At 47.2% G+C, this 16,602-nt stretch overlaps 1 protein-coding gene across 1 annotated transcript; it reads right to left on the bottom strand.

Moving 5' to 3' along the window:
- Positions 1-11,382: 11,382 nt before the first annotated feature.
- Positions 11,383-16,431, bottom strand: LOC119450298 (transcription factor Adf-1). The gene is made up of 3 exons (XM_037713720.2): positions 16,017-16,431; positions 15,724-15,907; positions 11,383-12,013 (listed from the first exon to the last, which is right to left on the bottom strand). Exons 1-3 carry the CDS (start codon positions 16,207-16,209, stop codon positions 11,581-11,583), a joined length of 810 nt encoding a protein of 269 aa, XP_037569648.1. The 5' UTR covers positions 16,210-16,431; the 3' UTR covers positions 11,383-11,580.
- Positions 16,432-16,602: the final 171 nt, after the last annotated feature.

Genomic DNA, 16,602 nt, shown 5'->3' with positions numbered 1-16,602 from the left:
ACTACTTAAGCTTAGTCAGTCATCGATAACCAATCGATATCCAATAAATAACTAATCCGAAAAATGCTGGGGATGACTTGGTAGTGCTTAGCCTAGCCCAGATACGTGGCCAATACCTTAAGATAACCAATCAATAGCTAATCGATAATCGATCATGCAATAATAAATAAATTAGCACGTACAGCAGCGTATTTTAGTTACAGTCTTGAGCCAAGTCCTCTGTTGTGCAGAAATTGTATCGTAGCTTGTACTGTTAGCGTAGCACATCTAGGGTTGGGCCAATGACCCAAAATAATGTCCTTCGAGATTGGTCTAGCGTTGACGGTTGCCAGAAATAAAAGAAAGTCTGTCGCTCCTGCGTGTATGTTGGGCAAACACAAAATATCTGTGATAGTGTTTCTGGTGTACAGCAACGGCGGCAACCTAGGCTGCTCTCACGACCGATGGGGTGCACATATAGCGACGTGTGAATGCCACACTAAGTCGTATTCCGTGCTCCAAACTTGTGTCACGGCGTTTGAGCTTAGGGGGCAAGCGAAACCCCATTTCGGTGTCAAACTTGTACAGATGCCGGTGGTGACGATCTGGTTGCGCCCAGTGATTGGATGTAAATCTCCGTATCGCATGAACAAGCAGAGAGCTACAACATCAGAGTGTATATTGGTGACTCTCGCAGAATTTTTCAACATGCATTTCATTGGCAATAACACTCTTGCTACAAATCCCCTACTCGGCGATGACTTGGCCAATATCTGCACTGAAAGTATGTTCTTTCAACCCACAGATGAAGTTGAAATTTATAGGACTTTTATGTCTTTATGCAATGAAACTTTTAGCCCAGGTAGCCATCCAGTATTATCTGGTGAATAAACTGAATGAATGAATGAATGAATGAATGAATGTCTTGAAAAAGCAATGCACACTACGCTGCCACCATGCAAGGCAGCTCCAATTGCCTCTCCATCGGCAACTTCATTGCTTTCTAGACAAATGGCCGCTAGAATTTAATTACGAGGCCCAGTCACAGCTGGGCTGCTACTAGCAGATCCTTGGTGTCCAGAACCAACGTCAAACTCCGGCGCTTCAGTAGTTCCCGAGGTAAAAATGTTGCGTCTTCGAATTTCGAAGGACATGAAACTATATTTCCCACTTCGCATTCAACTTCGCAGTCGCTTCCGCGATATAACCCGTTTCACCGTTCGAAAGTATCCTGCAAAACAACTTATTTTCGCGACTGCAGGTTACTCGGGCGTACTATTTACATAGTCCTGAACGCTGTGCATGGACCTAAACACAATACAAAGCGAGAAGCAAAACATAAGCGTTAGTTACTTGAGAACTCAACCTAGAACATTTCTACGCAACAACGGTAAGTGATGAAATGTACGAATGAGCAAGCTACAACATAGCTTTTCGCCTGCGATTCAATCCCCCTTATGAAGAGTGGAATAAAGCTTATTTTACATGAAAATCTGCGCCCATCACCCGGAATCGAACCAGGGTGTTCTTGATCACGTGACTGGCGCTCCACCAATTCAAAACTCGTTTTGCTGCGAATTCCGGGCACACTGCCGTAGAAACTGATCTTAGCCACGGTGGAGTTCGGATTGGTGTAAGCAGGGGCGGATCCAGGTTTTTTTTTTTTTGTGGGGGGGGGGGGGGATTCAGCTTCTGTCAATGATGATGATTATGATAGTAATCTTTTTTTATTTACCGAAATTCACCGTTTCTGTTCACGATAAACCCGCCTCTTATACGGCTGGTGCAACACCTATAGCGAAGCTGGGGCCGTATTCGTGTTCTCTGAACTTAAAGGAAAAAGACGTTGCCCAAGGGAGCCATGTGCTTGGCGGCTGTACGTGCCTGATTTTATCTAAGTCTGTGTTGTTTCTGATAACAAAATTTGGGATGACCTGTTGCCGATTCGTTATAGGTGAGTAAGCACGGGTCCGGCCTTGGAATTCTGTTGGGACTCCTTGATTTCCTTAAGGAGCTTCTTTGTGTTCGGCTGAGACACTTTTGTTTTCTTTGGAGGACTAACGCTTCCGCTCCAACGCGCCAACCACTACGCTAGTTGTTTACGATATGCAAATCACCGCCTATGAAGACTCACGACGCCACCTACAAAAAGAACGATGTGGGGTAGTAGCCGAAAGCGCGAGACAGCGTCTTTTGCTTCATGTTTTGTTTCCCACGGGACGTCATCCTTTTACACAAGGCGCGCATCTGCTCCCGTTTCTTTTAGTTTTGTTCACCACGCGACGGCATCTTAGGCCCGCACGCTGGCGTTGGCCGCTGACGTCACGCTACCCCACTGCGCAGCCGCGGCTCGAGGCTTCACCCGTTCCGCGAGAACGCCCACTCAGACAAATAGATCCGGCGGGTTTGAGCCTCCTATGCTTAATGTACGACAATAAAAGAATGCGATATTATAATGTAAACTTGTAGCGTACGAACGGTATTATGCTAGTACTGGATATTGTCAACGTGTAACTGTGATCGCAATATACGGTGCAGTTATAAATGTTGCCTATGCGTAGTTCTTAGTTTAGTTGTTAGTAGTTACTATTTATATATGAACACTTCAGCAAGAGATGTTTTTAATTAAGCAGGTTGATCGCAGAACCGCCTTATTAGTTGTGAAACTGAAAGCTGCATACTCCTCCCGAAGAACAGGTGAGTTGTCAGAGTGTGGGGAGAGTTACTCCTTTGAATGAGTCGGACACAACGCTCAACTCTTAAAAATAAAAAAGTGCACAGCTAAACAGATTAATATTTTATTACGGTTTATCACGAATAATAAAGCAACACGGAAATAAAAGAACGTATAACAAAAAATTACTGCTGCATTTGTGCGCTGTTTGCTCCCTGACAATTAATCCTTAATTTCCCTGATAATCCACGCAGGGCAACATCGAGAGGTAAGGAGTGGACCTCGCTTGGTTTATATTTAATTGACAAAGGCTCGTCTCACATTTGAGATGCGGGCTGGGTAGTTCTTTCATTTTAACACGAAAGTGTTTTATGCCGGGGTCCACCAAGACTTCACTGACGTATTTCCGTCACGGATATGACGTTCTTACAATGTACACGAACATAATACAAAGAAAGAAACCAGAAGAAAAAGTTCCACAAACATACAAAATTTGGAAATCGAACCCACGACCTCTCGGTCCGCGACGATAGATCGCCGAGCGTTTAACCCATTGCGCCACAAACGCATTTGCAGAGAGCTACACAGACGCGCCTTATATATCTAACACTCCTCCGTGTACCCGCGCTCTTGCTCGGGGCGGTGCCGCCGCCTACGAGCAGAAAAGAGAAGTACTGCATTATGACACTAACGCGCACCGACAGTGAACGCTTCGGTGGTCTCAGCACTACGACGCCTCGATGCCAGCATTCGAAGGGACGCTGGCATCAAGAAGCACTACCAACGCCACCTAGGTGGCGTTCACCGTACTCAGCACAGCGGAGCGTGGCCTCCGCAATTAGCTCTGAAAATGTTTCTGAAGTTGATCGCGGAGGCTGCAATTACGACGCGCTGTACGCGCTGATTTGACTCGGTGACGATTCAGTTACGTGCTTTGTCTTGCGCGTTGTATTAGTGTGTCAGTTACGTGCTTCGTCTTTCGCGTTGTGCTAGCGTGTGCAGCGTAGTGCAGCTTCCATATGCACGACGGTTGCTCATGGTCATCGACGTTGGTAGTCGTGATGGAGGAGACGTGCCACCAGGCGTCAGCTTGGGTGCAGCAACGCCTAAGGGCGCTTTAGCCACAAAACACCAATAGACATTATATATCAATGTGCAATAAACATTACACTACTTCTGTGAAGACACGTTTCACTTTCGTGTTCTATACCGATTCCTATATAAGAGGGATCAACCACATTTTTTCTAGAAACGCACGATACAATTTATATGTCACATATAGATTACATAACAGCATGGTATGAAGTTCTTGGTGTAAATCTGACTGGAACTCACGTGAACAGACAGACAAATAACTTTATTAAATAGGTCCTGAGAAGCCCTGCCCTAGGGCCGAACTCACGTGAAGCAAAAAAAAAAAAAACAAATCAGGAGCCATTCCACTCTGTGAAGGTGGATGACGAGTGAAGCTGTTTAGCACAAAACGCAGAGGCCTCCCCATTACTACGACAGAAGACAAGATAAATTCAATTGGAGAATAGTAACTTATCTGTCTGATTTTTATATACATTCGCGGGGACTTACTTTAAGCAAAACAAAACCCGTAAATCAATTACCGTAGTTATACGATTTTTTTTGTATGCATATATTTACTTTTGCTGGCTTCAGTGTCTTGAAACGAACGCTTGGACACAGGAGAAAAAAATTACGGGGCATGCTTAGAACTTTTATTGCGATAGCAATTATATGGACACTCAAAAGCAGATTTCTGCCGTCGGCGTCGCCGTCGGCGTCGCCGTCGCCGTGAGGTTCCGTATGACGTCAATGGAGATGAAATCGTGGCCGCGCGCCGCCGAACGCTGTATGTGCGAGTGAAAGGGCGCGAGGGACGCGCTCTTTCACGGGGAGTGAACGCACGGCGGAGAACAAACGCGAGTTCTGCGCCGTGCTTCCTTAAGGGCTGCAGAAGTAGGCGTCTCTTTCCTCCTTTACAATCACCATATATGTAGAGCAAACGCGCCTTCTTCCGATGCGCGAGAGGCCGTGGGGGAGGGGGGGAAGGGGGAGGGAAGGGAGGCGACGTTTAGCTGCGGCACCAAGTGCCTATTTATATCAGAGGCTCCGGCAACAGTCACCAACGCCGCACGCATTTTGAGCGAACGCGGGCAAAATGCCGACGGCGTCGACAACAGTTCGGCGCGTTGCCGGTGCTGCTGCATGTCCAAGTTTATACAGCTGATAAAGCTAATATCATTACTCCGTATATCTCTCTACAAATTTGCTATCGCAATTGATGCTTCACCTTTCAGGTGAAACTGCGACAACTTTTTAAAAATGTGAAAGCGAAAGCCTAGTTGGACCCATAACGATGTGGAATGAAGCGCCGAGTCCACGCGGCGACGTATACAAGGCGCGCGAGCGTGCTGCCGCCGTTTCCAGAACGTTCTACGGGCGCCGCCGCTGACATTTCTCTCCTCCCCATCGCCGCCACCGTGCTTGCCCTCAACGCCCCTACTGCGCTGCTGCTATTTCCCTCCTCCTCCCCAGCACCGCCATTGCCCTTTCCGTCAACGCCCTCCCACGCCACCGCTGACATTTCCCTCCTCCCCAGCGCCGACGAACGCGCGAGTAGTGGCACGAGCGCGAGGCAAGCGCGAGGCGAGCTCACTCACTTTTATTGCGATAGCAATTATATGGACACTTCAACCGGATTTCTGCCATCGGCGTCGCCGTCGTCGTCGCCATCGCCGTCGTCGTCGCCGTCACCGTGAGGTTCCCTATAGATAAAATCTTCGCCGCGCGCCGTATGCACGAGCGGAAGCCTGCGGGGACGCGCGCTATCACGGAGAGCGAACGCACTCATCTCCCACGCGCAAGCAAGGAAGCAGGAAGCCAGCGCCGGAGGGAGCGGGGGGGGGGGGGGGGGGGGGCGCACTTCTACTCTGCCAACAACCGCGCTCGTCGCTCGTCCGCACCTTCTCTTATCTCCACACGGCTCTGACCTTTATGCGCCGTGCATTCGCCGCTCAGTTTCCGTTGAAGCGATAGACCGCACGTACCTTCGCCCGCTGCGGCGTATGCTTGCTGCCAGCGTTTTGACAATCGTTGTCTGCAGTCATTCAGTGTGATCTATTCGTGTTTGTTTGTGCGCGCTCACACCACGCTTGTTCATTCAGTTAGTAATAGTCGGGCCACATTTTCCAACGCACGCTACACATGCAATGCTGCCCGGATCGGCAGTGCAGCGCTACAGGTGTGTCCCTTCGCACGCGCTGCCCACGGGAAGCGCTTCTCATCAACACCACCGTTTCACACGCGCCTTCTCGTGGTCATCGAGTCTCTCTTCATGTCGGTCTACTTACGCCGCAGCACACCTGCTTACTTAATCAGCTCATGTTTACTACAATTCATATTGCTACCAAAGCCGCTCACCTTACTTCGTATGACATTGCTGTGTTGCTATCGCATTCATTGCTTCGCCCTTAGGGCGAAACTGACATTTTTTAACACGAAGGTGTTTTATGCCGGGGTCCACCAAGACTTCACTGACGTATTTCCGTCACGGATATGACGTTCTTACAATGTACACGAACATAATACAAAGAAAGAAACCAGAAGAAAAAGTTCCACAAACATACAAAATTTGGAAATCGAACCCACGACCTCTCGGTCCGCGACGATAGATCGCCGAGCGTTTAACCCATTGCGCCACAAACGCATTTGCAGAGAGCTACACAGACGCGCCTTATATATCTAACACTCCTCCGTGTACCCGCGCTCTTGCTCGGGGCGGTGCCGCCGCCTACGAGCAGAAAAGAGAAGTACTGCATTATGACACTAACGCGCACCGACAGTGAACGCTTCGGTGGTCTCAGCACTACGACGCCTCGATGCCAGCATTCGAAGGGACGCTGGCATCAAGAAGCACTACCAACGCCACCTAGGTGGCGTTCACCGTACTCAGCACAGCGGAGCGTGGCCTCCGCAATTAGCTCTGAAAATGTTTCTGAAGTTGATCGCGGAGGCTGCAATTACGACGCGCTGTACGCGCTGATTTGACTCGGTGACGATTCAGTTACGTGCTTTGTCTTGCGCGTTGTATTAGTGTGTCAGTTACGTGCTTCGTCTTTCGCGTTGTGCTAGCGTGTGCAGCGTAGTGCAGCTTCCATATGCACGACGGTTGCTCATGGTCATCGACGTTGGTAGTCGTGATGGAGGAGACGTGCCACCAGGCGTCAGCGTGGGTGCATCAACGCCTAAGGGCGCTTTAGCCACAAAACACCAATAGACATTATATATCAATGTGCAATAAACATTACACTACTTCTGTGAAGACACGTTTCACTTTCGTGTTCTATACCGATTCCTATATAAGAGGGATCAACCACATTTTTTCTATACCTCACAGCGACATTGAAACATCGAGATTTAAGGCTTTCGGCTTTTATTAAAATGTCGACAACCTTTTTTATGACATTGTAGCACAAAATTACACGCAGTCGCTACGCTACATTGAACGGCAGACCAACGAGCTACTGGCTCTGGACGTGCCGAAAGGCGATGCCACAAATAGTGGTAGTTGTTCTACCATGGAAGAAGGAAAAGTTTTCACTCATACAATGTACTATACCTGGCCATGATGACAGAACGAATGACAACAAGCGCCTTTGAATGCAGCTTGAGAGGAAAAAAAAAATAATAATCAACCGTGTCAGATTCCACCATACTGTCGAATTCTGTAATGGTGGAAGTTTGAGCCAATCAGAGATGCCATAGCAGCCCTCTGGGCCAATGAGAGCTGACAAGATGACGAATGCTACAATATGGCGGAACTTGTGGCTGTCAAGATATTACCTTCTGCAACATCTTTAAGAAAGCTTCACTATTCTCAGTTTATCATTGTAACTGAGAGTTGAGGGGCCAATATGGTCACACACAAAAAAAGGAAAGAACTGGGCTTGAGCGCTTAACCTGAGATTTCAATTTCAAATCGCTGTCTCTAAGCCCCTCCCACCGACAGCAACCGCCATTTTGGCATGGCTTGAGCCAATGTACCTGCTATAAACGTCGGCTTTAGCGACGTCGCGAAGTGCAGAGTCATAGCTGTGTCGACTGCTACGAAATAATCCGAAACCACGAGTGCGCCGTGCCGGACTAGAGTGACTCTAGACGGACTCCTCACTCTGGCACCCAACGGCGCAGCAAGGGCGTCACCGATGTACCGCAGTTATTTCTCTAGCATGATAAAAACAGCACAAATAAGAGAACGTCTGCAGAAACTACCTCGGAATGACGCCCGCAATGCACATGCGAAAACGAAACCACGTGTATACCATGCACATTGACCACGTATAACGCACTTTTGCAGTTTGTCACTTGTCAGTGTTACCCAACTGATGTACAGTTCAACTTCGACAAAAATAATTTCACGTAAAAATTGATTTTAAATTATGGGGTTTTACGTTCCAAAACCACGATCTGATTATAAGGCACACCGTAGTGGAGGACTCCGGAATAATTTGGACCACCTGGGGTTCCTTAACGTGCACCTAAATCTAAGTACACGGGTGTGTTCGCATTTCGCCCTATCGAAATGCGGCCGCCGTGGCCGGGATTCGATCCCGCGACCTCGTTCTTGGCAGCCCAACGCCATAGCCACTAAGCAACCGCAGCGGGCAATAACAATTTTCAGCGGCACCAAATGCATTCAATTTTTGCCAGCTTGGTGAGGGACGCATACGATCTAACATGCAATGCATAATTCAAGCTTGAAATTTTGGTTGTCATGGCCCTTTTAAGCATTGTCTGACTGGAAAGTGCTGCTTTGTGGCATGCTATTAAAATATCCAATGACGACAACGGTATCAAAGCAGCCTTCTGTAAGTGCAATTTCCACACTTACACTGCCACTTATTGGGCAACCACTCACACGGAACTAACAAAATGACATACTCAAGAGGTGTAAAGCGATGGCTTGGAGCTCCTGCAGATTACACAGACCTCTTAGCAGCTATTGCTGCAAATGACATTATCTTGAGGCATGGTTTCAGGGCTAAAGAAGATGACACAAACACAAAGTGCATGTTTGTCCTGTGAACTTTGTGCTTCACCTTCTTTACTTTCATCTTCTCATAATAATGATAACCAACTCTCTCAGCTTTCAGCAATAGTGACATGATATTGCTTATGGCAAAATTTTTGAGCAATTGTGCATGAAGCTGTGCTCCCAAACAGCCAATTGAAAGGCAACACTTCTAGAGCAATTGTTCACACAGCCTTATCTGTATAACAGAGGCAGAGCCAGGGTGATACTGTCACTTTCGTGCGGTTTTGCTCAACCAGCCAATCAGCACGCACTAAAAGTGATATCTCTAAAAATGACCATTCGGGAATACGTCCACGGGTAAAACACAAAGATCACCAACACAAAAAAAGCTTAATAAATACTATGAAGTGAACAGATAGGTTGTCTAACCTGCTTGTGTGCTGAAGAAGCAAATGTTGCAGTTATGCAACGAAACGACAAAGGCACCATGGCCAATCACCCCCTCCCGGATGCGTACCACAAGTTGAAGGAAGAACACAAGGGCACATAAACAGGTATTGGTGATTCCCTCTGAGAACTTTGCACCCTTTGGGGCTTATCTTGTCCCCAAACAATAATCGTGATCTGTCTTGCGTGCCTTTCCTTTTAACGCTGTGCACCCAGTACTTCCAAAGAGAGCGCGTAATCAAAGCGCGCGCCGCGTGTCACACAAGCCAGTGAAAGAACACGCCGGCCCCCTGGCAACTTAAACAGAGGGGGAGAGCGCATACGCCTGAAACAGTGACGCGACCACGGCGTCTAGACGTCTAGAAGAGCGTAGACGAGGCGACGGTAACCAGAGAGATGGAGCGCGGGCGCCGAGACACCTTCTCACCCGGCAAGTCCAGAGAGAGAAAGATTACTACAGCAAGAGCGTGCGCCAACAGGACCCTCGACGACGCTCCGACGGCGGCGGTCGAAGGTGCGAGAAAAGACTAGAAGATTTCCAGGCTTTGGAATTGCTACGAGAGCACAACTCCGATAGGAAGGTTCGAGAACTACCGTCAAAGGCTATAAAAACGGTGTGCGAGAATCAGAGATATCAGACCGCTCCGGTGAAGAGATGTAACGTGAAGACAGATCGTCTGCAGAAGGGGATTCCCCGGCAAGCTAGTTGAGTTCATCGAGCGTCTGCATTTCCGGAAGAAGTGTACCTCGTGAGTCAATAGACAGTTTTAGTTTAGCGTTAGCGTAATAGCGGGGTTACGGGAAATAGCGTTACCGTTCCGCAAACGAACTTTGCAGGAAGAGAGTTTTAGTATAGCGTGATAGCGTAGTTTACAGTGCGGGACGCTATTCCATTACGCTTTGAATTTTGCATACACAGGGCACCTAATTCTATGTGTGTGTGCGTCCGGAAAGTGCGATAGGCAGCGCAATGGAAGCCAGGAGCGCGTTGTATTTTTACTTCACATGTCCGTCGATCTGCAACGAAACAGACAAGCAGTACAAGCTGTCTACCATAGCCTCCGACATCCTCCGATCTCAGAGGCCATATGCCGTCGTCGCGCCTATCTTCCGACTTTAGCGACAGATGGCGCTCGCATCTCAAAAAAAATTTCTCTCGTTAGGCTTAGGCGCGTTCGAAACGAGAAGCGATCTCGAAAATTCCTTAAGGTTAGCCATAACACTCTCCCGGCGAAGCAGCATGAGACTAAGCAAAAGCCGTTTACGCAGTCATTTGCTACGAACGAAGTGAATTCTACAAAAACTACGCCAAATTCAGTTCGAAGCGGGCGACCGGGACCGCCGCCATGTTTTACGTACACTACGTACACCACGCTAACACGGTAACGTTAACTCTGAGAAATAGCGTGCGCACGGTAAACGGTATGGGTCGGTTAGCGTTCTGCGCATGCGCACTTCGATCCCGCTATTCCGGTACGCCCGCTATTCCGGTAACCACGCTAAACTAAAACTGTCTATTTGTATGAAAATTGTCTCAAATAAAAGAGAAAGAAAGTTCCTTTGAGATTTGCCCCGAGCTACGCCGAGATCGTCTGACTCCAAGACCAGCACGGGTGAATACTATTGGACACTTAGTGTTCCTATTCATTTTGTACTTTACGTGTTGGACTCTTAGTGCTTGTCATTATTTTCCTGTGTCTTGTGAATACCCATCTGATTTGTATCGTGTTGTGTCTAGCCTAAGTGTGCAAGTGTGTGTGTAACTGCCTCATGTGAAGAATATATTTTGATGTGTTTTGACAACTCTTGGCTCTGACTCGGTCTTTGGACAGCAACCGGCGTTCGCTGGCGCACCAGAGGGCCCATTCTTAATTGTCCTTGCCTTCGTGGGATTATTTTCGGAAGCTGATAAGTCGGCTTTGGAATTTGGTCCAGCGTCTGTGCCTCGTTCACGGGGTCTGTGACAAGTAGTGAGTACCGAGTTTTTAAGAAAGGAAACGCAAGCAAGACAGAGTATTGTTTGGGGACAAGATACACCCCAAAGGGTGTAAACCTTTTTCTACAGTGGTGTCTATCAAGATACAAGGTTGTCACACAACGAATGCCACTGTAACCGTGGCAGGAAGTGGTTCTTTCAGAATTGAGCTTCCATGTGTACTAAGACCAAATGTCTGATCATGAATAATTTCTAGCAGCAGCGGCCAGTGCCACTTCTGCAAACATTCTTGCTGCAAGCTATTTTTCAAACAAGCTTTATTTAAATTACAAAAGTGACGCTTATGTAAAATGACAACAGCACATGTCCATTGTCAAGCTTTGCATTCTATTTTCTCTGTACACCTAACACTGGATGTGCATGGAAGCAATGCAATGTGCACCGAATGGTTGGAGCACATTCCCTGGCTGCCTCTGTAACCAGTCACCAAACACTCAACTATTGCTCTTTAAACATCTGAACAATCTGCAACACCTTCACACGCATTTCCAGTTTATTTTGTGGCTTCACAGCCCTCATGTGGCTCACTAAAGACATGGCAAAGTGCTCATCCTCATCTGGTGGCTTGTGTTTTTCGAGGAGGTTAGACACTTCATCAAGCTGTTGCTGCAGATCTTCATCCTCTTTCTTCCTTTTCCGCTGCCTTCGCTGAGGTGCCGGTTCAATATCTGCAGGCTCTGCAATAGCGATCTCCTGGTCTGACAAGTCAGATACCATTGCTTGAGAGTCCGTAGATGGAGAGGCAGCCGGCAGAGCATCATGGTTGCTTTCCACGGAGAGCAGAGAGACACAGTCAACGTCGCCATATGGTGCAATTCCCAGCAATACTTTCTCGGAAGGTTCTTCTGACACATTAGCATTGTTGGATAACCTGTAAATATATACACACACATGAGCAGTAGTTAATTTTAAAGTAGTTTATAGGACGGGTAAAGGAATTACTTTCTTACATAAAATACAGCAAAGAAATCATTGCAGTGTTTGAGAAAGAGATAGAAGAGAGGAAAGCCTGGGTGGCTAACCAGACGCCATGTACAGCTCACTACCATAGTCTGAGGGATGGGTATACAGGGATGAAAAGAGAGAAAAAAGGGGAGTGAAAGAGCTAAGAGTTCAGCTGTCGCTCTGGACCAGAAAGTCCCGTGAGAAGTTTCTACTAAGCTTCTTTTGACAAGAATTACACCCTCGCTCTTCTGTCCACGCATATAGTGACCTGTGTGACCACAAGTGCTGACAAGAGCGAGATTCACAGAAACATGGAGACTTGAAGCGATCAAACAAGGTCGATCGTGCAGCCCCCTCAGGCTTAAGCCAACATTTCAACTTGAGAAGTTGTCCTCATCAGGCTATGACGAAGACAGGCATCACAGTTGAAGTGAGGCGTCCAGCTCGAGGCATCCCTTGTTCGACTACTGCTGGTTGAATACCCCAAGAGCAGAGACACTTGGATATGACAATGTTGCTTGTGGTACAGTGCTCAGTGCCCTTTGGAGGCTGAGTGTGCATGCAGCAATGTGCCAGATTATGCAAGGCAAGCTGATGCGAGTGCAAAAATGTGGTGGTGAGTACTCCCTTCAGTACTGTAGAAACACCATAATGTGATGTACAGTGGTCATTCTGTATGATCAAGGAAAGTCTGCTGAATGGCAGTACCAGTGCTGACAAATATATGTATGTCTGCAGTTAAGATGGCTCTTGAAAGGAATACTACAAATAGACATTATCATAGACCAAGTTTCATGACTAAATGTATAGAGGGTGTCTTGCAGAAGTTTTGACTATAAAGGCAATGCTTAATATGCATTTGAGATGCTATATCTTCATTGTTCTTGCTCTGAAATTGAAAATATGCCACTTAAGATATTATTCAATGTGAAATCCACTCAGCAACGAATGATGTTTGAACTCGCATGTCTGCTGAAATCACTGCTCATATTCTGACTACAAATTTCATTTCATGTTCATGCCACCCTGCACATCATCTCCCACCTCTTCCACAACAAGTCATTTCTCAGACAGAATGGATAATTTTGTCTTTGCACAGACTACCACATGGCAAACTGATCTTTTACTGCTACAGCAGTAAATTAGGACCACGAAACTGGGTCAGCTGGGTCTGTCTATTCGTATTATTCATTACACCAACGAAAATGCAGTCGCCATTGTTAATGTGTTGTCACACGACCTCCTCATCCTAATCTGCACCCTAATAAAAATAAAGCTTTAATCTCCACCCCCGAAACTGTGATTCAGACTCATGCTGCAGCGGCAATGTGCTGGTGAAAGCTGAACACACTAACCACTGTGGTATCATGAAGCTTTGGCACTTGATAATTTGCGAGAGGTTTTGTGCCCCATACAGGCTTTGAGTATGGTGGTGGTGTCTGTACATGCATTTCGGAGGCCATGACAAGCAATAGTGTGGCAGACGACAATGACACAGTGGCATTGAAAAGAAGTTGCTCATCAGAAAATGGTAATGTGAATGCCTCCTGGCACAGTGAGTGAGTACAGTACCAGGGAAATCCCTGAAGCTGCAGATCTTTTTCCTTGACCAGGGTCATTTACAAGCATAATCTTGTATATATGAAGCTGGATGAGAAAAGAGCAGTATCTGCGTTTTGCATGATAGCAGTTGGCCGCCAATGCAGGCGCACAAAAAAAAGCAATGGAAGAAAAAGAGCATGTAAGCATGCATAGGCATGCACTACTGGCATATGCTAGACTTGAGAGCAGCCTACTGGTATTCCATATCTAATAAACTTGAAGCGTATAGGAGAAAACAGCGATGACAGGACGGACACGGCTAAGTGCTAGTCTGTATCCCGTCCTGTTGTCACTGTTTTCTCCTTTGAGCTTCAAGTTTTTTAGTTATGGCCTATGCTGTATATGTTGAAAAAGCATGTTCCTCCTTACTGGGATTGGGAGGAGAGTATCAGAGTATGGGGGCTGGAAGTGAGAAAGAAAGAAGAGCCAGTGTCTCTGGCAGTATTGATGATTCTCTCCTGTACCAAGGAAGTGAGAGGACATGGAGTGGGGTCAAGAATATACAACAGTAAATGGATGCAAAGTACAGTACCCTCCCAAAACTGTAGCTTTGTCAGTCTCTGTATTTAGTTTCATGTAATCCTAAGCCTCAATGAGCATGAAATAGACATCCTGTGATAACTATTTCAACAAAATTCTGAACCAACAGGTTAGTAGTTCATATCTCCTCTTCTCATGTCTAAGACCAACATCAACAGCCGAACAAGGCCACAGATTAAGAGACCCTTTTCGTTACATATCACAGATGCAAACTAGCTGCGCAATCACAATGCTGACTGCCCAACTGAGTATGTTTTCCTTACTGCAGAAATGAAATTGTGCTAGCAACTGTCCATGTTGTGCACATGTGTGACTGTATTTTGTAGTTTATCAATTATTAACTATTACTCTCGTCTTCTGCCATTTATGCTCCGTGCTTGTTTTACTTCGTTTTCAAATTACTTAAATGAAGATTCCTGGTGCTGCTCTTCGTGTTCTTATGTAAGACTTATTTACCAACCTCACCTGGACGGTCATAAGCTTTATGACAGTGAAAACGGGAGCACGGGCAACTCGGTGCAGGCAGAGCACACTGGCGAGTGGATTACGCACTCTCGTAGTTTGTAGGTTCAGTGGATGCACTCCCTACTCATGTTTGCATGCTGTCTGCTATTGTCACTGCCCCACGACAAATTGAAATGACGGAACATGTAATCTCATGAGCATGTGCATTGACTTACGATCTACCTTCAGACTAGGAGATTACGATCTACTACAATTGTGCTAGTTGCTCACCAGAGTACTCTGCTTGTATCGAGCGTCTGTACTGTGGAGCGAATATTTGACAATATTGGCAGTGCCATGCTCTTCAAGGCATGAGCTGGGGTGTTGCAGACATTGCTCTACTGCCGCCACTTTAACACATCTCCTGAGGTCCTCACAGCATTGTGCAGAGTATTTTGCATTGAAGAGAAGAGCACCAACCACTTAGTTTTGCGCTGTACAGGTCTCTCTCAGCATGTTGAGCGCACTGGGGTTCGGCACTGGGGTTCGGCAACGCGGCCAGCGAAACAACCAGCATAGTGTCAATAACTAAAGACAAGCTGTGCAAATGGTTGATTAAAACGCAGCAACAGCACTTATGTGTGCACCTGTGTAACGTTATGTGGTTGTGCGCATGCACGGAACATAATGTGTCTATGGGTACCTTGAAGTGCTGTGCATTTATGTGCATGCCAACATTTTTTTTTTAACACCAGGCTTTGTTAGCTATGTGCATGTACTTAGTCTGCAATGACTCCATACGAACTGGGCTTAACTTCATTTGTTTATTATGTGCGTATATTGCATCAGCTAGGACGTGTCGGCTAGGACGCAGTAGAGCTGTCCACCCGTTTCAAAGGTTAGGGTGAGGAAGGTACAGTTTCAAAGGATAAAGCACCACCGGTCTATTAGGTTGCAGGCAGGCCATGGCAGACGCTTTAACGGCCTGACTACGGTTTTAAAGGCAAGATCTGACGGCAAATGACTGCGATAACAAGGCGCGGTACCCACGGTATTCCCTCAATGGAATTCTTCAAGAAGAGGAGCTGCTCGTAGTATGGCCATGTCACATCATCAACGGTGGCATCAGCTGCCTCTTCAGCCTTGATGCCGTTCTTCTGCGCCGACATTCGCGCGATGAACAGACGCCTGAACTTGTCGCGTAGCGATTTCCATCGCTTCTGCACCATCGCTTCTGCGTAGATCAAAGATTCAAGTTGAAGGCGTGACCCGCCTGTGGGAGCCCCTCAAGACGGCAGAACTCAAGCAGGAGTGTTGTGTACGCAAAGACAGCACTGGCTCACCTGCATCGCAAACGTCAGGAAGCACGGCGGCCGCAACCTCGGCCCACAGCAGCCGTTTCTTGAAGCGGTTTTTGTGGTCCTTGTGACGAGAGTGCCAGAGGGCTGGTCGAGCTTCGACGCAATAGATCAAAGCCTCGATGTCGAGTTTGCAGTAATGTATGTTATTTATGTCTACCGCGGCGGCTGCTGACATTTGCGGAATTCACGCACTAGCCGCGACCGCTATACCAACAGACAATCTCGCCAACTATGCAAAAACTAGTCGCATCACCGCAACCACCAAAACATCACAGCACCGACGTACCACGAAAATATTGCAAGATCACAAAGACAAAACACCGCCAGAACTACCGGAACTAGTAGCCGGATTATCCTTCCTCTGATTGGCCTTTACCAGAAAACATCCGGTTTTGAATGGCTTCGGCCAACGTTTCGGTACGGCTTGTTACGGTTTCTGTGCGCAGCGCTGCTGTGCGGGAACGGGGTGTGGCTAGTGTGGATCATTAGCTCATAAAGAAAAAATGAGTTGGGACTGCCTGAGTCGTATGGTTAAGTAGTCACAAAAAGGTTGGCACAGCACCCTCAA

This window comes from Dermacentor silvarum, chromosome 4 (assembly GCF_013339745.2).
Source record: "Dermacentor silvarum isolate Dsil-2018 chromosome 4, BIME_Dsil_1.4, whole genome shotgun sequence".
NCBI lineage: Eukaryota > Metazoa > Arthropoda > Arachnida > Ixodida > Ixodidae > Dermacentor > Dermacentor silvarum.
Note: the sequence above shows the minus strand (reverse complement) of the source record. Positions and strands in the feature narration are given on the sequence as shown.